This window comes from Syngnathoides biaculeatus, chromosome 7, assembly GCF_019802595.1.
Source record: "Syngnathoides biaculeatus isolate LvHL_M chromosome 7, ASM1980259v1, whole genome shotgun sequence".
NCBI lineage: Eukaryota > Metazoa > Chordata > Actinopteri > Syngnathiformes > Syngnathidae > Syngnathoides > Syngnathoides biaculeatus.
In genome coordinates this window covers 6772885-6798852 of record NC_084646.1, presented here as the reverse complement: position 1 = coordinate 6798852, position 25968 = coordinate 6772885, and the positions used below count along the sequence as shown (strand labels likewise).

At 39.6% G+C, this 25968-nt stretch overlaps 1 protein-coding gene across 10 annotated transcripts in view; it reads right to left on the bottom strand.

Moving 5' to 3' along the window:
- fryl (furry homolog, like) overlaps positions 1 to 25968 on the bottom strand; it is a 107263-nt gene that overhangs the window by 45946 nt on the left and 35349 nt on the right. For 7 of the 10 annotated variants that reach the window (XM_061824071.1, XM_061824074.1, XM_061824072.1 and 4 more), the window contains 17 exons: positions 23422 to 23633; positions 22169 to 22222; positions 19697 to 19836; positions 19492 to 19588; positions 17403 to 17482; positions 16718 to 16798; positions 15545 to 15713; positions 13035 to 13127; positions 12806 to 12904; positions 11373 to 11474; positions 6209 to 6253; positions 3972 to 4075; positions 3198 to 3306; positions 2999 to 3085; positions 2754 to 2925; positions 1270 to 1402; positions 1074 to 1181 (listed from right to left, as the gene is read on the bottom strand). In XM_061824071.1, coding sequence (XP_061680055.1) covers positions 1074 to 1181; positions 1270 to 1402; positions 2754 to 2925; positions 2999 to 3085; positions 3198 to 3306; positions 3972 to 4075; positions 6209 to 6253; positions 11373 to 11474; positions 12806 to 12904; positions 13035 to 13127; positions 15545 to 15713; positions 16718 to 16798; positions 17403 to 17482; positions 19492 to 19588; positions 19697 to 19836; positions 22169 to 22222; positions 23422 to 23541 — 1793 coding nt within the window. In that variant the 5' untranslated portion in view covers positions 23542 to 23633. The remainder of the gene's footprint in view (positions 1 to 1073; positions 1182 to 1269; positions 1403 to 2753; positions 2926 to 2998; positions 3086 to 3197; positions 3307 to 3971; positions 4076 to 6208; positions 6254 to 11372; positions 11475 to 12805; positions 12905 to 13034; positions 13128 to 15544; positions 15714 to 16717; positions 16799 to 17402; positions 17483 to 19491; positions 19589 to 19696; positions 19837 to 22168; positions 22223 to 23421; positions 23634 to 25968) is intronic. The other 3 variants (XM_061824068.1, XM_061824070.1, XM_061824075.1) reach the window with 1 other exon arrangement.

Here is a 25968-nt window from a genome sequence, read left to right as displayed (position 1 = left end):
ATTGTTGTACAGACAGTTTTTGGAGAAAAAAAAAAAAAAACAAAAACAATACAAGTACAAACCTAACAAAATATAAATACAGACCATTCCTAATATTTTGAGCATATAGGTAGCAGCAAATTGGTGGTGCGCATTGTACTTTGGTAGAAGGTTTTTTCCTGATTTTTTTAGGTCAACTTTGGGGGTGCGCATTATACTTCCGGACGCATTATACTCGAGAATTTACGGTAACTTACTTGTACCTTCTTTGACCCCTCGTTCTTTCACAATGCTGAGAAAATCTCACTTCCTCATACGCAAATAGAGATTGATCACATTTCCTCCCAATACCAAGACAAAATTTTACAGAATCCCAATCCCATTCTTCCAACCACTTTTTACTCCCAGACAATCCTGCTCCATTTTTACTAATATCTTGAGCGTTAGTTTGTGTTTTCTTTGTTTTGTAACCAGCAGTGGAAGATGGCTTGGTTATATTAAAAACACTGGTTATCTGGCCCAAAACCAAAAAGAAGAAAGAAGCAGAAAGAGAAAATTTGCTTTTTGGGAAAAGAAAGATGTCAAGAGGAACAGTGACTTTGACGGTAGTATTTTTTTTCCCTTTTGTGACACATAAACAAGGCAAAGAAAGGGCTTTTAAGCACAACAATTTACAAATATTCAAGTATAGAATTCAGCGTGAGGGTTGCTTGCTCACCGCTCTGCTCAAGTTGAAATAATGTAATTTTATATGGTGGTTGTCATTTACTCCATGAAAACGTTCTAATGACTTGTGCGACACATTAAAGTTTATATCATTATGTACACATACTCTTTTCGAGTGTCAGGTGCCCTAACTTGTCCAACTTCAGTGCTGGCATTGCTCTCTGTCATAATCAATGTGGCCATGTGAATTTGATCACCCAATTTTATCTTGTACTCAAAAGCTATACTGCTATCAAATCTTAAATAATATAATGGTGAAGTCTACAGCGATCTGTTTGTCATTACGGTGGTTTACAAATGTGGAAAAAAAAACAACAACCAACTGATTGCTTCTAACTTGAAAAGTCCAAAGTTAAACAAAAACATACTTGGCAAGGAGCTCAATGAGATCTTGTCTGCTCATGCCGTCCGGTATCAGTCTGGGAATGGCGGCAATACATGTGCGGAAAAGGTCGATCTTTGGCTTCCTTTCTCCCCTGCCATTCAATCAAACCACAGTTTAAAAAAAAAAAAAAAATACAAGTCAAAGGCACGAACACACGAGAGAAATAAACAGCAACATACGTGATCATGTCCTCCGGCTCCTTATTGGACATTTGGACGTTGGTCATGCTCATGGAGCGTCCAACCTCCTTGTCCAGGTGTCTCAGGATGTTGTCCAAGGCCTTCCTCACTTGCGGGTAGTACAGAGACATGCCTGGAAGTGACAAGTCTCCATTTAACGCTGCCATATTTTTAGACTCAAGTGATCTCCGTCAACTTTAATGCCATTCATCCATTGCACCCCCCCCAAAAACATTTTTTTAGCACTTGGCTTTTAATTTCCGGAACAATATTGTAAAACAAAAAGAATGTAAAGAAATTGGTTTGATAAAGTGTGATGACTATATGAACTGTAGTATCCGACTGTTGGACGTGCGCCTTTATCTGGTGTGCCCAAGTGAGCGACGATAAGAGCCTGAGTCTCTCAAGTCCAACCTTGCAAGTGTTCTCGTTTTGTATTTGACCCCTTCCAAAAACAGCTGTGCATCGGTGATTGCGGATCACTTGCACACATGCAAGAAGGGCATTACAAGAACCACGTTCTGAGTCCCGATGGGATAAGGGACTGTGGACCACTACTGCGGCACCTGAGCTCAGGTGTGCTCGTCCAGCAGCAGGGTTCGCTGGACGACCACACCAATCAATGTTCCCTCTAATTTTTTACGTCTGAGCAAACACTCTAAGGCCGTGAGATGTACGCACTGTGGTCAGATCAGAGTCCTCCGTCGAAGTTACATGGCTCATTAAAAGGTTCAGATTAGATTCCCATTGGAACAGTTTTAAGAACAATTTTGTGTTTTTTGCAAACTTACACTGAAAATGACAACAAACAAAAAAAACATTACAATACAAATACATACCAAGTCAACTATTAACTATAAATTTGAAATGTCGCTTCGAACTTTAATTTTTTTCTCAACCCACAATGATGTCGTCTGATGTAAAACTGAATTATTGCTTGCAGAATATCTTTCGCAATGCATATTGAAAGCTGAATGATGCTCCCAAACAGTTTTAGGGTTCATGTTATGTTGCCTCCTATATTTAAAATACAGCATTAGCTTTTTGGGCAAAGTATCGTCAGTGCTTTCATCCCCAATCAGGCTGTGCCAAGGTGGAATTTTAACATTATACACCATCTCATCCTGTACTTTCTACTTTGGCTTCAAACCAGACCTTTTTTACTCAAAAGAGAGAAAATCTCATCCAGTTTCACCACTTTTTCTTCAATTATTCACATACCCCGGTATTTGTAATTATGAGTGTACCCCTTTAAAATGGAGGGGGGCGGTGTCAGTAAACTAGGAAGTAGAGTGTGTGGACCGGTGTGGCCAAGCAGCAGCTCTTTGTGAGAGGCAGTGTACTGCCGTGTTTAAAATAAATAAATAAATAAAAAGACGTCAGGCTGTTTTCCTCTGCGTTGACAGTGTGTGACAAGTGCGCAAATCCGCAGTTGCGCAGCTTTGAAGGAACATTGCTCTCAAAGTTTCAAGACCCGGGCGTACCTATGACCTTGGCCTCCTCGTCAGTGAGCGTGGTGTTGAGGAATATCTTTTTTACGCGCAGGGTGTTGCCAGAGGGCATGATGATGCTGGTGGTGGGCATGGGGGGTTCACTGTCCTTCTGCTGCAGACTGTTGGCAATCACCAGGAAGGCTCGGAGCCCGATATTCATCCTCTTGAGAAAGGAGTATATGGCAGGTGAAAAACAAACGACTAACAACATAAAGACATTTTCAGTGATGGTTTACCTCTGGATTGATGCTGAAAGTTTTGTGAAACTTGCCCACGCACAAGAGGTCGTAGATGATCTCTTTCATGGCAAAGTCCAGTCTTTCCTAGCATCCAGAGACACAACAGATCATCAATTTGCCATATCCATATGTACAAACACAAATGTTATGTATATACACACACACAGAAACATTCACACAGACTCTTTTTAGTTACCTGAGCAATGAATTGGATGATCCGGACAAAGATGTTGAGGGGTGTGTCCCGGGGCACTACGCTGCGGGACCCTTTAGGGAAAAGTGCTGAAACGATGCTGAGTAGTCGACTAGGAGAAGGAAGAAAACCGAAAAACAACAACAAATGCCCGATATTATATTCAAGATACTGTGGATACTATATAAGATACTATATGGTGGTATCGTGCTGCGAGCCAAAATATTAGTTAAAAGCTAACATCTCATATGCTGTTATACGACTGAAGTGAAAAAGTATATTTTTTTAAATTAATTTCAGTGGTAGAAACTATTTGAGAAACAAGTACATTTAGATGAGTCTGGTCACGCGACGAAACTTGAAATTCAAGGTAGGACTGTGTGTGCACGTCTTTGTATGTATAAATTTTATATAGGATGACAGCTAAAGCATTTATTCAACAGATGATGAAATTGAATAATTGGATTTTTTTTTACTATTGATTAATAATATGCATTTGGGATGCAGATAGAATTTCTGTCCACATGGGGTCACTATCCTGACATTCCACTGTAGTTTCTGTGACTTTGAACATAGTTGCCATGGAAAGGCTGCAGCGGCCTGGTGAGTTATGTGGGTGTACGCGATTTAAAGTGTGTAGAGTTGGCAGGTTGTTAATGTGTTGCGTGACTCAGGATGAGTAGTGGCCTTCGGAGGCTCATGGAGGAATGCGCTTATTACGAGATTGTTACAATTGATCTTTAAAGATAAACCTTAAAGATAAACAGTATGACCGACCTCTGCGTGACAGTGTTGCTCTCACACTTGATCCTGATAATGTACACCCACAGCAGCCTGTACAGCGACTCCAGAGCCACTCGGGACATTTTGGGGTCTTTGTTCTGCAAGAATAAAAAAAAAAGAAGAGAAGCATGTGAGCAACTGAATTTCAGTGCACGTTTATGCTGGATTTAGGTCCGAATTAATCATTCTGATTTCATGCGAAAATCAGATTAGTCTATTTTTCTTTTTTTCTTTTTATTTACTTTGGTTTAAGCACCTTGTGAAGTAGCACTCATCTCATTTTCATATAGTGACAATAAAGGGTTTTAATTTGATTTTTTAATTTCTGTAGTGCAGGATGGTGATCGGCTACTCCACATTCCCAATTTAAAGCTATGTTGTCATAAATATTTTCTGGAAAAATTAGAAGTACTTTGTTTAAAAAAAACAAATCACAAATTTAGGGGTGGTGAGTGGGGAAATGACCACAACTTGGACAAAAATCTGGTAAAAAAAAAAAAAAAAGGGTTCTCCTAAAAATAGGACTAAACTGGGGAAAAAAAAAAAAAATCACATTAAAAAAAAAAAATCATCTTAGCACTGGACACATTCTGACTTGCTGTCAAATTTGATTTGAATAACAAAATAATTAGCAAAACATTTTACAATTTGGCAAAATTTAGGCAAATTCTGTACAAAAAAAAAGAATCCGGCTAAAACACGTCAAATATGGGAAAAGGGGCATGAAAAGATGGAAACGAAACTGGACCAAAGTATAACAAATTGATAAAATGGGCGGATAAAATCCTGTTATGATTAAATTACAGTGGTCTGTACATTGGGGAAAATTGGTTTTGGAATTGAAACCTCATTTTAGCATTTATTAATGACCTCATTTACAGTTATCCATTGCTGAGGAAGTGTCGTCGAAAACCATGCGAGACATCTGGCTCAATTTAAGCGTAAAAAAAAAGAGGAGGAGCGACAGCATCGGCGTAAAAAATTTCAGAATAACTAAACCCTGATAAATGCTTCTCGGCAGGAACGCTGCTAATCCGACTTGAAAGCTTGTAGGCGGACATAGCGCAAAAGACCCGAGATCAGAACCCGCATGACTAAACTCATCATTGCGCTTTCATGCGCATATTTCCACTGGGCGCTTTCATCATGCAAATGTCAACCTGGTTTGCCGAACAATAGGAGGGGAGCATTTGTAACACAAGACATGAGGCCTGAAGAATTTTTTTTTTTTGCTTGTTCTCTGCCAAACAGCAACGTTGTACGCTATAAGAAACAGTGACAAACGCACGAGTCCAAAATAAAGTCCTGTAATACTTGTTGCAAGCGTTTTTCCACACATCTGGGGAAAAAAAAAACAACTATAACTCCTTGAAAAATCGACACTTCATACACTCGCTGCCTATAGCAAAACATCTTCTTTCAACTGGAAACATCAGGTGAAAGGGGAAATCCACTGGCTTCCAATAACAACAACCAACACAACAATCCAGCGCTGATTTTCTCGGCCGTTCGGAAAGACGGAGGAATACTTCCGTATACCGCTCACGTCTTCCTGATAAACTGAGTGGCCGAGCCGCTCACGGCTGTGTATGGAAGTATTCCTCAGTCTTCCTGAGCGGCTGAGCCGTTCACGGCTGTGTATGGAAGTATTCCTCCGTCTTCCCGATCAATCGATCCTGCTATTTCTTCATCAGATGAGGATAAATTCAGCGCTGGGCATAAATGGTGTCCCATGTAATCGAGCCTTTGTTGCGCCACGTAACATCGCCGCACGTAGGTCATGTGACTCGCGAAAATGGCAGCGCCCCTGAAAATTCGTAATTGACATTAAAAATCTTCTCAAAACACGATTAAATGAGAGGATTTAACATCGCATTGTCAAAATAGAGTACATATTACATGACCTATTGGATACATTGTTGATGCAAACCAGTGGATTTCCCCTTTAACAGTTGCCGTTCATTCATCAATATAACATGGTAATTCACACTGAAAATGAAACTAATATCAACTGGTACTGTTCTTCCATCAGAACAATCAACAGAGAAGACTTTGCGCTCATTTTAATACAGAAGAACCCACACAACAAATTATCAGTCAATTATTAACACAAACCAGCTAGACCAACAACGTTTTTATACTTTCGATGGAATCTCGGAATTTCCAGAAACCCTGCTGTTGCACCAACGGAAGCTTTCAGCGGGCAGGTAAAGGCGTGGCAAACAACTCACCTGCAGCGTCTCAATCTGCTTTCGTATGCTGTTGTTAGACGGCATCTGGAGCGGGTGGATGTGAGGAGGAGAGGTGGGGGCGAAAGATAAAATGACAGCAGGCAAAGAATAAAGGTTGGTGGGGAGATTAAGCACAAAGACACAAACGTGCAAGTTATTAAAAAAAAAAAAAAAAAAATAACCCAAAAAAAAAAACCTCACATGCTAATACAATGCACACAAAGTTTTTGTGATATTGCTTTTGGGTGAAATTTCAGGATCAACCTAAAATGCACAATAATACAGGAAAACTTAATTTGACACGTTAAATTTTCGAGTGTCTAACTTTAAAGGTTTTCTCCAATTTTTTGGGACAGCGTAATGATCTGAATCCCTGAATTCTCAGTGAGAGAGAGAGAGAGAGAGAGAGAGAGAGAGAGAGAGAGAGAGAGAGAGAGAGAGAGAGAGAGAGAGAGAGAGAGGAGAGAGAGAGAGAGAGAGAGAGAGAGAGAGAGAGAGAGAGAGAGAGAGAGAGAGAGATAGGTCAAGTAGTCTACCGACTATGAAAATTAATTGGTTTTGCATTATTTGAAAACATTGCATAAATCAAAGTAATATTTGAATTTGCACATTTCCTGTTTATATGTTTTTATGTCACTGTTCATGTTGTCATTTATAAAATCTCAAGTTACTCACCAGTTACTAAGTACTTTTTTCCAGTCTTTATGCAAAAAAAGCAATGAAACATTGAACAGTTGGACGTGCATTCAAAGGATTCGAGCAAATCAAGTTATCTGTAAATGTATACGTTGCATAAGTTCATCCTGAAATTTCACCCCAAACTCAAATGCCCCGAGCTTTTTGTGAGTAGTGCATGTTACAGAATAACTGCAACATGTTGGCAATGTGATGTGGCCTGCAATTCACAAGTCACATGAAAAGACAACAGAAGACAAAGCGCAGGTGATGTGAACACACAGGAAGAAGGGAATTTTCAAGTGCAGTGGAACGCCTCAAAAGTCTATTTTCAAGAGTTTGAATCTAAAATTTGCTTCAAAATGCAAACTTCTGTACTCGAGGAACAATTTGATTTTTAAAATGGACATAGTCAAGCTTGTTTTTTGACGAGGTTAAAAAAAAAAAGGTTAAAACATGGACAAATTTTGTTTGATTTATTCACTGCTGTTGCCGTTGGCATTCACCCACTGGAATCCAACAGACTGCCAGCTATACATAAATTTGTTAACCTTTTTCAACAGGGAGGCGTGGAAGAGGGTCACAGCCAACTTGTCTGTGAAATTCAGGCTTGTAACCCACTGCAATGATGAATAGATCCCTGCAGATGGCACCAGTGAGTTTTAGATCAGCACAGGATTTGAATCAACGATAAAGATTAGGCAGTGAATCTCGTCACGGTTTTGAGGCTGGAAGGTGATTGAGATAAAAAATAAAATAAAATCACTAAGAATTGAGTAGTTTTTCTTATTAACACTGCACATTTAAAAGACTTAAAATGCTTGTGTTTTGGACTTTTGAGGTTCCACTGTATGTGTTAAAAAAATGGTGATGCACAGATAAAGTAAACTAAAGAAAGCCTGCATTAGATTCCGCCCACAACGTGACAAGATGTCATTTTAATAAGATTGTGAGTCTTGAGTCCAAGTGTTCCATATTAACCCTGTGGCATGTATAAAGCTGGACAAACATCACAGAAAGCAAATACCAATTGCTTGACACCGATAAAGTTGCGGGGAAAGGGGTGGTGGGAATTAAATTAGTGCTTGGCTAGCTCGGCCCATGTGTTATTTCATACGGAGCTGTTGAGTTTTTGACAAATGACTCCTTTGTTCCCTTCTGAGATCCTTGTCTGGAGTTCCCAGCAAAAGCAAAATGCCAACTTCGAACCTGGCATGCAAACACAACAGCCACCCTGATGCGCTCATGTCTTTGGCACGATGCTGAGCGTTGATGTATTTCCAAAAGAAATCCTGACACTTAACTCCTAATGAACAAATTGCTGAATTTGGCCTTTATTTCTGGGGGCAGTCCTGACTCCTGCAAATGAGCCACTGTTCACCCCATTTACATGCTTTGGTGCTGCTGTTTTGGTTAGTGAAATACTCTGGACATGAAAAAAAAAAATTGCCAATGTTTTGGGTGTGAGGGCCAGCACAGTGGTTTTATTGTAATGAATGAAATTCAAAAATCTCTAAAATAAACACATTTGGATACACAAAGTTTAATTAGTTTAAATGTAAATATGAATAATAACACTAAATGAAATGTTTTTGAATAATCTTGGTTTGCATGTGTTTTTCAAAATTTATATCAAATTAATTGCTTAATGGATTTATTGTAATTGATAAAATACAAAAATTTTAGTGAACTAAAGACATTTAAATATATATTAAATTAAATAATTGGTAAATTAATTAGGGCGGAATGGTGGGTGGCTCAACTGGTTAAGCGTTGCCCTCACAGTTCTGCGAACTCGGGTTCGATGCCAGATCCGCCAGATGTGTGAAGTTTGCATGTTCTCCCCGTGCCTGCGTGGGTTTTCTCTGGGCACTCCGGTTTCCTCCCACATCCCAAAAACATGCAAAATTAATTGGACACACTAAATTGCCCCTCGGTGTGATTGTGAGTGCAGCTTTTTGTCTCTATGTTCCCTGCGAATAGCTGGCAAGCAGTTCAAGGTGTACCCCGCCTGCTGCCCGTTGACAGCTGGGATAGGCTCCAACGCTCCCTGCGACCATCGTGAGGATAAGCAGCTGAGAAAATGGATGGATGGATGGATGGTTTGTGTGTGAATAAGACCTTGGTGGTGCTTAAAAAAAATAAAAGAAAAATGAACTCTGATGCCACAGCGTTAAAACAAAAAATACATACAATACAAAAATCATTCATATGATAACACCAAAATTTAAATATATCACAAATCCTGAACCGGAATCAGCATCCAGCGAGACTGATTGTTAATCAGGGGCCAACTACAAAAATCACAATGGTGGTACACACCCCACAAAGACAGAGAAACCACCAATCAATCTCCACAAGGCTCAATCAAGGTAAGGAACAAGAGTCAATGAGTTCATTCTGTCAGTTGAGAGGCAATCACGCAGGAGACTTAATTTCCGAGGAGGCGTGCACAGACCTGAGTGAGAAGAGCACTTGGAAATATAATTTTCGCTGGCAAATGTAAAACATTTTGGTTCACAGTTCAAATTTCATCACAGGGCTTGTTAAAATCCGCTGAGGATACCTTAAGCAGGGTACACGTATACCAATAATCGAGTCAAATTTGAGACCATTTCCTCCCTTTCAATTGAAGTCAGCTAAGGCACGATTATCAAATATTAGTAAGCCTAACCTTAAAAGATCTTCTTGGGGTGTGGGGTGGTAGGAGTGATTTTCCTCCTAAATTTCCTCAGAATATTAAGATTTCATTGTGTGTGTGTTTGTGTTGGTCGTCGAGTATACAAAGTAGTAAGAAAATGTTGCAATAGTTGAGTCTCACATTTTAAAAATTGGTTCTGATGTTGAAAATATCCTGCATCATTTGCATGATCCCTGCTTTAATCATTTAATGGGAGTTAAGCAGGATGCATACATACTAATAATCAGGCTGAACGTGACCATTTTTTTCCCCCCAAAGTTTCCGAATAAGTCAGCGAAGGCCCTCCAAATACGTCGGCGAAGGCCCAGTCATCGGATTTGTCGAACAGATTATCCTGTGGTGTGGGAGAGCAGCGAAGTTATTTAAACTCCTCTTTAGCAAGTGTCAGATGTCTCAAAGATTATCCTGTGGGGTGGGATGTGTGAGAAGTGGCTTTTCCCCTTCACTACCAATTGTCAGCCGTCTCTCAAAGATTATCCAATGTTGTGGGGTGTCTAAGAGTGATTGACGAGTGGCAATAGTGGCATGTCTTACATAATTTAAAAAAAAAAAAAAAAAATCTGTGATGTTAAAAATCTAAATGTGTGTATGCTGCTTTACTCATTTAATGGAGGTTAAACCCGGGACACTCATGACAAATTTCAGCCTTTTTGTTTCCCATTTGAAATCCGCAAAAGAATTTTTATTTTTTTATTTTTAGATGGCTCTAAAGCACAGGTCTCAAACTCAAGGCCCCGGGGCCAGATCCGGCCCACCACATGACTTTATGGGGCCCGCAAAGCCAAATCTAGAGTGTCAATTTCCATGATTCTTGTAAAAAAAATCTATAACAAAATTTCAAATTGTAATATATCAAAATGATAATGATAAAATGAAATGATAAAGTTGAGATATGACAAGCATTTTTGTTCCTGAACATGAATAGTTGAAAAACACATTATCCTTGACTTCTGATTCCAAAACTAGTTTATAAATCGATGATGTATATATGAAGAGACGATTAAATCTTTTTATTGTTTCACAGTCAAAACGGCCCTGAGAGGGCTACAATATGGCCCGCGAGAAAAATGAGTTTGACACTCCTGCGCTAAAGGATTACCATAGATTATTATCCAGCAGTATGTGATCAAAGTCAACAAAAGGCCTAATTGTTGAATATCTAATCCAAAACATATATATATATTAGGAGTCATATCATTTTCCTCTTAAGTATGCTCAGAAAACAGCGATTGATGTCATGCATGGTACGCTTATCTCGGTCATCTCGAATAAAGCATTAAAAGCAAACATCACGATGGTGAGCCCTCTTTTTCAAAAATTGGTTAAAATGTTGAAAATCGGTTTGTGTGTACCCCCGCTTAGGATTTATATGCTGCTAAATTTACATTACCTTGGAGCCCTTCCCCTTGGAGCACAAAGTCATGCTCCCTCGCCCCCTACGAACAAAGACCGTATTATCAGCCAATGCAATCAAGTGCTATTCCTGTCCAGATCTGCTGCCTGACAATGGGTGGGACAGAACATCATGATCTTCAAGACACGACCACAGGACACACCAGTCATAACCAATACGACTTCTAATTCAATCAGCAGCATCGAGTTAACCATCGCGACAATGAAAGCAAAATAGTCACGCTGTTGGGTTTCTATCACCAAAATACCAGCACGGGATTACGTGAGGCCAGTCATGAGGACTCAGAAGTGAATTAAGGCATTGTCAGGCCGAGTCCCCGGATTCCATACGGCCCTTGTGCGAGCTGTACGGATCGCGAACCTTGGGGTGTTTACCTTTAGATGCGAGAGGCAGTTCTGCAGGAAGATGTGCCAGTTGCTGAGGAAGAACTGTTTCTGGCTGACGCACAGCAAGCAGGTCACCAAGGGATACAGGGCCTGGATGGGCAAAACTCTGTGCGTCAGTAACAACACATGAGATAGGAGCGTGACAATCATACATACATCCATTTTCTTTGCCGCTTATCCTCACGAGAGTCACGGGGAGTGCTGGAGCCTATACCAGCTGTCAACGGGCAGGAGGCACAGTACACCCTGAACTGGTTGCCAGCCAATCCCAGGGCACATCGAGACAAACAGCCGCACTCACAATCACACCTAGGGGCAATTTAGTGTCCAATTAATGTTGCGTGTTTTTGGGATGTGGGAGGAAATTGGAGTGCCCAGAGGAAACCCACGCAGGCACGGGAAGAACACGCAAACTCCACACAGGTGGGGCCGGGATCGAACCCGGGTCCTCAGAACTGTGAGGCCAACGCTTTACCAGCTGATCCACTGTGAGGCCGGGTGACAATCATACAAACATAATACTAAACCCAACTCGTAGAAATGTGCCATGCAGGAGTAGCCACCCGAATGCCCACTACTTGTAGTACTTGTCAGACTAGTATGCTAAAGTGGATCGACAAGTGTACAAAAACATCCTACACTAGAGGAATAAAAAATGAATGTTCTTTTACTACATTTAGCATAGTACTTAATGTAATTGCTTCGATGCTGCGATTTTGATTCGCAATAGAATTCTACACTATCATAAGCCGATAGTTACCAAAGTCATACTGAACTTACTGTTGTAATATCAATAATAAATACTAATGTATTTGATAAAATGTTTTTTTTCCTTTATGAAAGCGTAGACTCTGTTAGGGCGGCACTGGAAAGCGTTGGCTTCACAGTTCTGAGGTCCCGGGTTCAATCCTGGGCCCGCCTGTGTGGAGTTTGCATGTTTTCCAAGTGCATGCGTGGGTTTTCTCCGGGCACTCCGGTTTTCTCCCACATCCCATAAACACGCGACATTAATTGGTGTGATGTGACTGCGACTCTCTATGTGCCTTGCAATTGGCTGGAGACCAGTTCAGGGTGTACCCTGCCTCCAGTTCATTGACAACTGGGATAGGCTCCAGCACTCCCAATGACCCTTGTAAGGATAAGCGGCTAAGAAAATGGACGGATAGACTCAGTTATCCGGGTCATGTCAGTCCATAAGGTTGTATTGAGACAAATAGAATCTCATTTGGCAAATTTGTTATTTTTTTTTTTTTTGCAAATTTTCAATGATGACTTAAAGCTAAGTAAATATACCATGAGCCTAATGACATCTGTGTTTCAACTAAAGCATCTAGGAACTGAGATATTTACATTTCAGTTGTATCACATTTAAATGCTTCGGTGCTGCTGTGTGTAAGATTAAAATCAGGAATGGTACTGACCAAAGAGTGTTTCTTTCTGGAGCTAAGGTCAAACGTGGTCTGGTACAGCTTCTCCACAAAGTTCTTCAGGCATGGCACGTTGACTTCATTTTTCACCGCCTAGAGGACAAAAGACAAAGTTATTACCGGCAGGCGGTCTCCAAAAATCACATTTACGCTCAGAGAGGCGATCGAGAGGAGAGGAGAGAACAAAGAGGGCACGGGTGAGGGTGGGACTGGCATCACTCACGGCCGCGACTGGGATGAGGATCTCCACAAAAAGGCCAGCAAGAGCATGTTTGATGTCCTTGTCTTTGACTTCTAGGAAGTACTGGGCGCACTCCTACAAAGACATCAGGTCAAAATTTAACAAAGTAACGATGACACATGAGGATATACATGTACATGCAGCAGTCACCTAATAAGAAGCGCCAACTTTCCAACTTTCCTGTACTCACGTTATTTCCTTACATATGCTTAAGTAATAAACATAAACATACAGATGTTCGTGTGTCTAAGTATGGTTAACGTTGTGACCAAGGAGGGTAGAACAGAGGTGGGCAAAATTTATGCTAAAGGGTCAGATTTGATTTTTAAAATGGACATTTGTCACTTGTAGGAGAGGTTTAAAAAAAAAAAAAAAAGTGTATGTGTATAATGTGTGTGAAAAATTTCTTTTGTTTTTTACTTTTTTTACAGTTTACTTGTAATTAATTTACCAATTGGTTAGTTTAATATGTACTTAAATTTGTAATATTTTTGTATTTTATCAATTACAATAAATCCATTAAGCAATTAGCTTGGTATAAATTTTGATAAACACATGCAAACCAAGATTATTCAAATAATTTTCATTTAAATGTTTTACATTGAATTAAACTATTTCAAATTTAAATGTATCCAAATGTGTTTATTTTTTAGATTTTTGAATTTTATTCATTTCAATAAAACCATTAATCAACTGGCGAAGATAAATTTAACAAAAAAATTAATGAAACAACAAAATAAGTCACTAATTGTTTAACGTGATTCACAATTTAATGTTATTTAACAAATCATCAAATAAAATATGCACAAGTGTATACATAAAATTCAATAACAGATCATCACATCGTCAAATAATACAATTTATTTTAGCATTTACCATCATATATTCTTAATTATTTTAAAATATTGCTTAAAACAGTCCTAATTTAATTCTAAACAGGCTTTCATGACTGACAGAATAGTTACAGATGAATACATTTTGAAGGCGGAAATTGTTTTAAAGTGAGTTCCGACTTGTTGTTTTTTTTTTAATCTGGTTGTAAAATAAAGCTATTTACTTGAAACACCGTTACAAAACTGAGGTGGGATGAAATGAGGAAATAAACAATTGCATGCTTCATTAAAGGCGCTCAACAATGAAACTAGTAATGCAATACGAAGAGATGAATGAGGAATATGAATGAAGACGCGGCTACTTATGGGCAAAACCTTCGGAAAGTTATTCATCAAGTTTTATGAGGCAATACCGGCTTTGAAGGGAGCGTAAATGTAAAAAAAAAAAAAAAAAAAAAAAAAAAAAAAAAAAAAAAAAAACGTTTGGTGCGATTTAGCGAACAATCTTATCAGCCGCATTATGACAGATGTTTATGAGCATGTCTGAATGAAAAGCTATTTATGCATTTATTCCATATGCTTGATATCCATCTTAAGGTTCATGTACTAGCATGCTCTTTTCCCTTTATGAGTAGGACAATTTTTGCATACTAATAATATGACGTTAACTCATTCCGCGGGTGGACGTGAATGTTCCTCAATTCGAATCCAACTTTTTTCACGTGAAAGATGAGTCCCTACTTTTTCTGTTGCTGGTTTTAGTGCTAAAATGTAATATTCTTCGTGTCTTGGGGGGAAAAAAAAAAAAATCTGTCAAAATGCTTTAAAATGACTGGCAATATAAGGAACTGCTTTGAAAAAGCTGGAAGTATATGAGTTAAAAGTGAATTAGTGATAACTTGCAGGCTACTAAATACCACGACCAGTAACATACTAGTAAATGTCTTTACTAGTAGTGCGAGTAGCAAGCAGAAGTAGACTAGTGTACAAATTTTGCTCACTGCTATATGAAAGGTGTCCTACTCTCATAGAAATTTCATACAGCAGTGGAACGCAGCAGCAGAAAAAAGGTTCAGAAAAAAATCAATCTACAGTACAGCCTCGGTTCTTGAACGTCCTGGTTCTCGAACAAATCGGTTTAATTAAAAAAAAAAAAAAAAAACACCTTACTATTGCTTGTTCAGAGTTATTTTGCACTTTTGTTAATTAAAAAAAAAAGTTTACAAGGCTGGGGGCCTAGTCGCTACAGATACGGCAATGCACTCCCAGCCTAGTCTACTCTACTACTAAAGCATACATTTTAAACAAAAAATAAATATATTTCTTAACTTATTTTATTATATAAAGTGTTTAATCTATACATGTATTCCTACTGTGAAGTTTATTATCAGGAAAAGCTAAAAAAGAAAGCCTAATTTTTTTAGGTTTGGAACGCATTATTTCTTCTTCCATTCATTGTAATGGGAAATATCGATTCGGTTTTTGAACAAAATCACTTCTCAAACCGCCTTCTAGAACATATTGTGGTCGAGAACCGAGGCTGTACTGTACTAGTATCTTTACGATGAATGGTCTTACTCGAGAAAATGCGGCGCTTAATACGAATAACAGGGATATGGAATAAATTCTCAAATGGCTTTTCAGATGTCAGTAATTCACCTGCATGAACAGGAAGGACGCCTCGAAATCCTCCACAGGGTACATTTTTACCCGGAAGAACTTCATGCCCATGATGAGACTGATGATGCTCTGCACAATGTAGGGGCTCTGCTCCTTTTTCCGGAGCTCGTCCAGCTCAGTGTTGAACTTTTTCGTCACCGCTAAAAACCTAAAAACACACGCGCACGCACACGCACACGCACACACACACACACACACACACACACACACACACACACACAACACACACACACACACACACCACACACACACACAAAATGAGATTACCTCAGGATAATGCAAGATATTTAATTTGTATTTCGCTGTAACATCTTGTTTTTATGAACAGATTTTTTAAATTTTATATTACTTTTTTTGTAAAATGGATTATTTGCCAGATGTGGGATTTAAAAGTTCACATAATTGTCCAGTAAAAACTCGACAATTTATACAATTTTTAATAAATGCATTATGTGAGGACAGATAAACAACCATTCACAAATCAAATATAACATAATTAGTAACCCAAACTCCCCCGTCATGACACCGCGCCACCCCAGTTTAAAAATCACTGATCTAAAGCAGTGATTTCCATCCTTTATGGAGGCAAGGCACATATATTACAACTGAAAAATATCATGGCTCACCAACAAAAAAAAAATGCCATGAAAACTGCATAAATTAGATACTGTATGTACTTCCTGCGCCATCTAAGCGAAGACCTTCCATTTGTTCTGTCACTATGCCTCATTGGCATGAATAGATGGACAAAGATACATCATTTATTGTGAATGCAATTTCTTTGAGCAATTTGAACAAAATTTGATAATTTTCCACAGCACACCTAAAGAGTGCTCAAGCCACACTGGTTGGGAATCACTAATCTAAGTAAAGACAATGTGACTAATTTCTCTTGCAGGAGTGATAAAACATCTATCTATATTTACAGGACAATGAAGAATAGTGCTTCTGAGATCACATGTGAACAGATTACAGCCCAAGTAAATTATTTCAGATCAACACAAAAAGCTTAGTGATGAAATCAATTGACAAAGAGGAAAAGTAAGGATATTTTTTCTTATTATTATAGTCCTTTTTTTCCCCCCGTTTTCCTTAACTATGGCAGTGACTCGCTCAACCATGTCAGGTGTAAGACAAAAAGAACTAACTAACTTTGATTGTGTCAGAACTCCAATGACCTCCGCGTACAGGTCTGCGATGATGTGCACGTTCCCTGTGTTGGGTCCACAGTATCTGCAGTGACACAAAACCATCAGCCCCTCATGTCATGTACAACAATGACAGTAAAGCCCCCTTTCACTGCAAACAAATCATACAAATTCATAAAAAAAAAAAAAAGAAAATACTTTTCCGAAAGCCAATTCCAAACTCATTTCCATATTAATTTTTTTTTGAATGTTTGTTAATAAACATTCAAATTTCTTGGTGGTGGTAAAATATGGGTAATTGAAAGCTTGGTACAAAAATATCTGAACTAACCACAACCACATTATTAACACCATTTTTGTATTACTCCTCTGCAAATATTTTTTTTTGTTTGGCATGCTGGAGTAGCTTATGTACAACGAGGAAAAATTATTTGACAGATGACAAATGAAGTCAAATTTATTTATCAAGCGCTTGAGGGGGAAAAAAAAACATAGCTGTAAATAAATACAAATTGAACCCAATACTATTAAACACAATTTAAAAACAAATGAGACACAGACTCTTATGCTGTGTTGAAAATCAATGAATAAAAATGAACACATTAACTCATAAAAGAAGGCACCATTGTATTTTTATTTAGAACCTTTGGTCTTAATTCACAATCTACTTTGACGTTGTATTGACTTACCCCTCTTTGTGTTTAAAGTGCTTAAATGCCAGGTTTAGAACTTCATGTACTAAGGCGTCCGGCACTGGATGAAGAGGAATCTGTGACAAATACAAACAAATTACTCTTATTAGTCTGCACAGATACATTGATACATTTTTCTGTTTTTTCCTTTTTCCCCCCGCATTGCGACATTTCATTTCCTTTAGGAGATGAGCCAAGGGCAAGTTCGAGCTGGTCTCCTGGGGGTACGGCTTTGGGAATGTTGCTTAAAAATTTGGACAGTCTACTTTGGCCGCACACCAAGGCTGGAGATGGTGGAAGTGTTGATTTATGAGACACCCTGTGTAGGTAAAGGCCTCAATGACAACAGTACGGCGGGTTCTGAAAACAATTGGGTTTTTAAATGCGTAGAAAAATTCATCTACGTGCTATTCGCAGCTGAAAGTGATAATGAAGTAGAATTAATCACATGCACAATAGTTACTCTGTCAAGGAAATGATGTTTGACCCGTCCTGCTTTACTGGAGTCGCACAAGGCCCCAGCGCCGGGAAGCAACAAAATCGAAATATACTTCATGACTGTACTTAATTAGATTTTTCAGGTATGTATACTTTGAGTGTTTGTTTTTGGGGAGGGTCTGCAATTTTAAGGTTATTAGCCTTTACTGTGACTTGTGAAAGTATTCGGCCTCCTTGAACTTTTCAACCTTTGGCCACATTTCAGGCTTCAAATGTAAAGATATAAAAGTTACATTTTTTTGTCAAGACACAATCATGAAGCGGAACGAAATTTATTGGTTATTCTGAACTTTTTTTAACAAATAAAAACCTGAAAAGTGGGGTGTGCAATATTATCCGCCCCTCTTGCATTAATACTTTATAGAGTCACCTTTTGCTGCAATTACAGCCACAAGTCGCTTGGTTATGTTCCCACATCGAGAGTGAAATTCTTGCCCATTCTTCCTTGCAAAACAGCTCCAGCTTAGTGAGGTTGGGTGGAGAGCGTTTGTGAACGGCAGTCTTCAGCTCTGCCGACAGATTGTCGATTGGATTCAGGTCTGGACTTTGACTTGGCCATTCTAACACCTGGATACGTTTATTTGTGAACCATTCCATTGCAGATTTGGCGCTGTATACTATTGCACACCGCACTTTTCAGTTTTTTATTTGTTAAAAAAGTATAAAAAAATCCAATAAATTGTGTTCCACGTCACGATTGTGTCCGACTTGTTGTTGATTCTTGCCCAAAAAAATTGTAATTTGACATCTTTCTGTTTAAAGCCTGAAATGTGGCGAAAGGTTAAAAAGTTTAAGGGGTGAGGGGGGGGGGGGTGATTTGGGCGAATACTTTCACAAGGCACTTTATTAGAAGTTTTATCCAGGTTTCCTCATGTATCTCTCGGTAGCACAATTTTGCTCATTCCAGTCATATCAACATCACCCCCAAAAAAAGTAATGGAATTGAAATTCTTTCCCAATTTTGTGCTCCTTTTTTAAAGTTAACTTAAAATAATTAAGATAGCAATAGCAAAAATAAAAATAAAATTCTAATTATTAAATCAATAATTGCCTGTTACCACTGAAAAGCTGAAGCTGAACTTAAATGTAGTTTAGGGAATGTGAGAAATGTGGAATGTGGAAAATATTTTATAACTGGATGCTTTCGGTCAAGAATTAGATAAACATTGACATAGGAGTGAATAATGTAGAATGTCTTGATGTAGAATTTTAATAGTAAAATTACAAAATTTTCACGAAAAAAAATAAGGGACTTGGGGACTGTGGGAAATAAAATATTTTGTAGTTGCAATGGCTTTAATTAGTCAAGAAATGTTGAAAATTCTTGGAAAATTATAAAATGTGTCAAAATGTGAGAATTTATAGTTGTGAAAATGGTGAGTATTACTGTGGAATCTAAGGAATGTGAGACTTTTGTATATGCGGAAATTTTTTCGTGGGTGGAATGGTGTCACTAAATCAAATGCTGGCAGGGGTAATAAAGAATAGTGTGTCTAAGTGTGAGAAAGTACATTTTGTCCTTGTGCCAGGCAAATGAAAAACAATGGAAAAATGCAAAGCAGCATTCAAAGCGGCAATGTTGGCTCACCCTTTTGAGAACTTCGACTGACACCAGGCAAAACATGAAATCTATGGCTAAGTCCCTCCTCTCCAGAAGGTAGTCTTTATCCCGGTGCTGCTCATCACTGCCCAAAAAAAAAAAAAAAAAAAAAAAAAAAAAAAAAAAAGGAAGTTACAGGAGGGAAGCATTGCAGGAAAGAAATTCCCAGATAAACTTCGGTGATGCATCCCACCCTTTGGACTTTGTGCTGGAACGAGGCCTGTACTCATACGACTCGTCTTCGGTGCCGCTCTGTCGGCGGTACCAGTCGAAAAGGGTACGCAGCAGGGAGGGCAAACAGTGTTCGGCTATGGAGCTCATAGAGCTTAATAACTGGAAAACCAGATCACACACACAAAAAAAAGTTAATCTTTAGCACGTCTATGGCGTTTTCCATTACATGTTAAATGCTAAGCTCGAAGCTTGAATACTAGCCGAAAAGATCGATGGATTCCGGCAAAGGTTAACGTGTCGCCAAACACACGTCCGCGTTCACGAGCCGTCAACTGTTGTCTTTTTTCAATCATAGTTAATGAATGAGAGTTTGTGTAAAACCAGGGGTCATTTATTAAAATATTTGTATCTGTATTGAATACCAGCTGAAAAGATCGATGGATCACCAGCAAAGGTTAACATGTTGTCGAACACACTTCCGTGTTCACGAGCCATCAAAACCGTCACTATGTGGGATTTATTCCTGGTGAGAACAGATCCAGCAACAAAGTATTCGTATGCGTCCAGACTTCTCTACGCTTTCAAACTTTCCGTGTAAATCTCAACGACTTACTCACCAGATCCAGTTGTCCAAGACAAGCAGAAGCGAATTAACAGTGCAATTTCTTATTGGCGAAAACATCGACTTCGGTATTAAATACGGGTCATCTATGCAGAGTTTCATCTAATTTTTCCACATACAGTCGTTTATTTTCACCTTCTAAATGTCTGACGGAATCGGACAAGACTGGGCGTCGTGCTACAAGGCATATTTCCGTGTCGTCCCCAACCGACTTAGTGTTGAGCAATGGTTAGCGTGACCGGCAATATGGCTACGTAAACAAAAGTCACATGATTTTATGATGGAGGTGCACGAGCTCTATAGGAGCGGCAAAAAAAAAAAAAAAAAAAATCTTGAAGACTGTTTTTAAAGAATTGTTCACTATCTGCCAAACTGCTGCTCGTTGTGGAGAAAGTTTTCTACCACCATACAACAGCACAAGTATGATCTTGAGAGTTAAAAAAATAAAATACAAAAAGAAAAACCTCAGAACATCAGCTCATAAGTCAAATTGTACACTTTTTAAATCATAAATCTGCAAAGATGTTATATAAACATTTTTTCCCCACTCATTATGAGGGGCTGTGTGCAAAATTCTCATGAATTCAGAAACATTTCATCTATTTTGGAATGTAGCTGTAACTTTATCAATTGAAGAACAAGGTAATTCCATTCATCCATTCCAGATGCCCGGTAAGGCTGAAAGGTTTCGGAGAAACAATCAATGTAAGCGTGTTGCTTTCAGTATCTCCATTAGTCACAAGGACTGTCACTAATTCAACAAATTAGTCAACTTTTAAACTGGGTTGATTTCAGCCTCAACATAACAGGAAGGTGAAGCATGTTTGCTTTGCAATAGGGTTGAGGTTAGAGGAAGATGGTGGGCACACCAGGAGTTTTTATTCCAATAAAGGCCTAACACACAAATTATTAAACAGTATGCGCTTGTATTTTCATTCTTTTGTCAAGGGATTGGACTATGTCAGGCTTTTTTCAGCAAAAAGATCCTTTATCCCCCATAACACAAAACCTGACATACTTAATAATGTGGAACCATCTCCTCAAGTCATTTTCCTTTACTTAGGCTCATCTTGGAAGCTAATTATCAAAATCTAAGATTAATATCACCGCTATAAACAGACATGAGAAATAACATGCACAAACCTCCCCCAGAGAAACCAAAACTTAAAAGCTCAAATCGACCTCAACCCTACACGTAATCGTTTGGAACCTCAGTGACCTCAAACACGCGACAGAGTGAAAGATGTTGAACGTGGCAGACCGTCGGTCAGCGGACAAGCGGGGCGTCGACCGTGGATGACGGCCAGCGGGGTTACGTAAGCGACACGCCCACCGCTGCCCCTCGTGGAGTCAGGCAACCGCGCGCATGCATACGCGTGCACATACACAGAGATAGAGAAACAGTCGCACAGTCCATACACAGAAACAAAATCACAGACAGACCCGACACACAGATACATAAAAAGACACCGATACATCATGACATTGACACACATGACAGGACACTGGGACAAACAAACAGACACATATACACAAAAACCACACACAAAAAGGAACAGAAAAAGATCCAAATCGACAAGACACACACATAAACGCAAACAAACAAACACACAAATGCAGCCGGGGGCCGATTTTGCGGCGAGGATGATACAGCGCTCGACGCGGGCTGACTTCCCTGCCCCTATATTCTCCTCAGCGGCCTGGTGTTGGGAACAAAGCTCTGCGGCGGGCCCCATTGTGTACATGATGGGCCGCTGAATGGGGCATTGATTGGCTGCAACTGGGGGGGAAATTCAAATACCGTGCGCAAGTGCATATGGAACTTAGCAGCGGCGGGAGAACTGACACAAATCGCACTGCTGCACTGACCTGGTCAAATTGTGCATCCTCCCCTCTCTGAAGGGACCGGGACAAAGGTTTCTCCTGGAACACGGAAACATTCAAACGTCATGCAAGTGAAATCATTCGCATTTTTCACAAAAACAATTTCAACATTCACTTCCGATCTTCTAATACATAGAGTAAAAGACAGACATATCAATTGTATGTGTGAAGTGCCTCATTATGCATTTGTTATTCATCATTTAAGTTCAGATAGAATGTTTTATTCTTTTTTTTACATACAGTAGACCGCTGCACATTCGTGATTTATTATTGATGAATTCACTTATTTTATATTATTATTATTATTTTACAAGTAATAAACATTTTCTTATTTCTCAATAAACAATGGGCTAATTCATTTTTGTAAATTACAAAAGCACAAATATAAACAATTCAACATGTACATTGAATAGTTCTTAAACAATTGGTTAATATGTTAGAATTCAAATCAGTGTAAAATGTAACAAGAGTATAAATTATAATTCTATTGTTAAATTGAACTATTTTTGAATTTTACATTTATTTGTATTCATAACTAATTGATTTATGTAACCAATTTAAAAAATTTTGTCAATGAAGTCATTTTACATGTACATTGTACAATGTTCTATTTTATTAAATTGTCCATGCATCCATTTTCTTAGCCGCTTATCCTCACAAGGGCTGGGGGAATGCTGGAGCATATCCCAGCGGTCAACGGGCAGGAGGCGGGGTACACCCCGAACTGGTTGCCAGCACATCAGAGGGCAAATGGAGACAGACAACAGTCGCACTTACAATCCCACGAATTTAGAGTGTCCAATTCATTTTGCATGTTTGGAGGGGGGTTTGGGAGGAATCCGGAGTGCCCGGAGAAAACCCACGCAGGCACGGGGAGAACATGCAAACTCCACAGAGGCAAGTCCGGGATTGAACCCGGGACCTCAGAACTGTGAGGCCAACGCTTTACCAGCGAAGTCCGCCGTGCCGCACTAGTGAGAATAAGTTTTTCCAAAAATGGAAGAATTAAACTTCATCATCTGTCTGTTTTCCAAATCAAATGTGGTCCAGGAGTGCAAAAGTTTGCCCATCCCAACTTTAGTGGGCTCAAGTAAGAGAGCGCCTTCCCAAAGTGCACATCAGAGGACAATCAGTGTAGCGTGTTCAGCATTATTACGGGCACATAAACCTAACGAGCTTCAGCTAACGGTCCTCGAGTGTTTACGAGGCGGCGGTTAGGTCGTTAAAAGGAGACTCACCAGCGGTTCCGCCATCACCATCTCAATCTTTTTCTCGGCCAGCACGGCGAACTCGGCGAACAGGCTCTTGATGACGAACTCCCCGGGCTTGAGCTCCGGGTCGATGGTGATGATGGACATGGCCGCGAGATTGTGTTTTTCCCACGAGAGGGGAGTCGCCGAAGCGGGGGCGCGCCGTCTACTCACGCTGCTGTTGCTGACCGGCGCAGAAGCTGCGGGCCGAAGGGCAAAGGTCAGGGATCGGGGAATGACAGAGCGACACGTCAGGGGGGGAAAATAAAAGTAGGAAGGTCGTGGACCGAGACATCATTAGGAGGGTGATAGTCATGGGGAGTAAAAAAAAAAAAAAAAAAAAAAAAAAAAAAAAAACTTGCATTACCCAGACATATACTCTTTGGTTTTCATATTAGTTATTAGCATGAAGAATGATTGTGCAACCAAACCCAAAATTTATAGATTCAGCCATCTAACACTCACAATTTGACATTGATTTTGCCCCCCCAAAAATTCAAGACTTTTACATAGGATTTTCCAAATTGTTTAGTTTTTTTTTTTTTTTACGTAGTTTTTTTTCCCCATTCTTTGCAAGATTTTTAAACATTTTTCATTTAACTCTTTTTATTTGATTTTTATTCATAATTGTCATTTTTTTTGGGTTGTTTTTGTCACTTTTGAGCTATTACAACTTTTCATCTTTTATGTTTTTGTCAGGTGATTATCCATCCATTTTCTTAGCCACCTCACGAGGGTCGTGGAGAATGCTGGACCCTATCCCAGCGGTCAACGGGCAGTAGGCAGGGTACACCCTGAACTGATTGCCAGCCAATTGCAGGACGTGATTATCAATATTAGTCACTTTTTCTGGGCATACATCTTTTTTTTTTGTTCACTGCAGGAGTTCACGCTTATGGCAGCAACGTTACCCAAATTTGTCAGAAGTGAATATTTTGCCCCATTTTTTAAGGTGTATTACATTTCCAATTTTTTGTACATTTTCAGTTTCTTAGCATTTTTATCATATTTTTGGGCAAATTTTGTCACGTCAGTTTTCCTTTCCATTTTGAAATGGTGGAAAAAAAAAACACGTGCATTTTGTATGTATCTCATCATTTGGTCACCTTGCATGCAAACTTGAGTAAGAGTTTCAAGAATTTGGGGTTGTTTTAAGGTAAACAGGTAAGCATTTCAATGAGCAACATTTTATGTCGTTTGACTCAATCACATAGCAGCAAATGTGAAAGTCAAGGATCATTAAAAAAAATCATTTAGATGAGATAACATTGTAGCAAAACCCTCACAAAGGCTCACACTCTACATGACCCTAGACAGAACAGCAATGGCGGCTATTTACCATTGAATACGCTAAAGGAAAACAGCACTCGCCCAAACGGAAGACATTGTCGCGCCATCAGCTCACAGTCGTACTGTAACGTTGAATGGTGTGTGAAAGAATTATGTGACAGCTGTGGCACAACTTGCAGTCTGAGCCCACAATGGCTGCAAGGGCAGCCAAGTGAGCGACCGGCTTGAACAGTAAGTGCGCCTTTACCTCATCTTCCCCTCCAAGGAAGTTATTGCTTCTCTGTTTTTGCCTTCTTTTCACAGAACGGCGTGTGGTGCAAACTTTTCCCTCATTCAGATGTAAAGGTATACATATCCATGCACACACATTTGTCATTTTTTCCACTTGTGGTCTGTCTGTAATACGTTTCTATTTTTATCCCCCCGACTTTTTTTTCCATGTTTTTGTTGTATTTTTATCAGCGTATGTCATCAGATTTTTGCTGTATGTATTTCTAACAAGCTTTTTGTCTTTTATTTGAACACTGGTGTATATTATTGATCCAGCCATTAGTTGAAGTTGAGTCACAGGGCAGCAGTTTATGCAGGGAAGCTGAGAATTCCTTCTCCCTAACCATCCATCCATTTCCCAAGCCACTTATCCTCACAAGTGTCACAGATGTGCTGGAGCCTATCCAAGCTAAATTCGGACCAAAGTCAGAGACTACATCCTAAAGTGGTCACCAGTCAGTAGCAGGGCACATATTGACAAAATCACCGAGCGCGAATCGATCTCATGCTGTCCGAACCAAAGGCAGGCGTGTGTACCACTACACCATCAGTGACTCTTCTGCCTGACCACTTCATCTAAATCTTCCCCAGGGGTTCTGAGGCATTCTCAGACCAGACGGGAGACAATCTCTCTAGCGTGTCCCAGGTCATCCCCAGGGCATCTACATGGTGGGATGCACCTGGAACAACTCACTAGTGAGCCATCCAGGCGGCATCCTAACCACTCATCCAGCTACACTCGACATGGAGGAGCAGTGGCTCGACAATGAGTCCCTCTCGGTTAATGGAGCGTCTCTCCCTATCGTTGAGGGAGAGCTCGGACACCCTGTGGAGGAAACTCATTTTGGCTGTTTGTATCCGCGATCCTGGCCTTTCAGCCGGGACCCACAGCTCGAGACCATAGGTGAGGGTAGGAATGTAGACCGACAGAGCAGCTTGACACCATGCGTTGCCACTGGCGTCCACCAGCAGGTT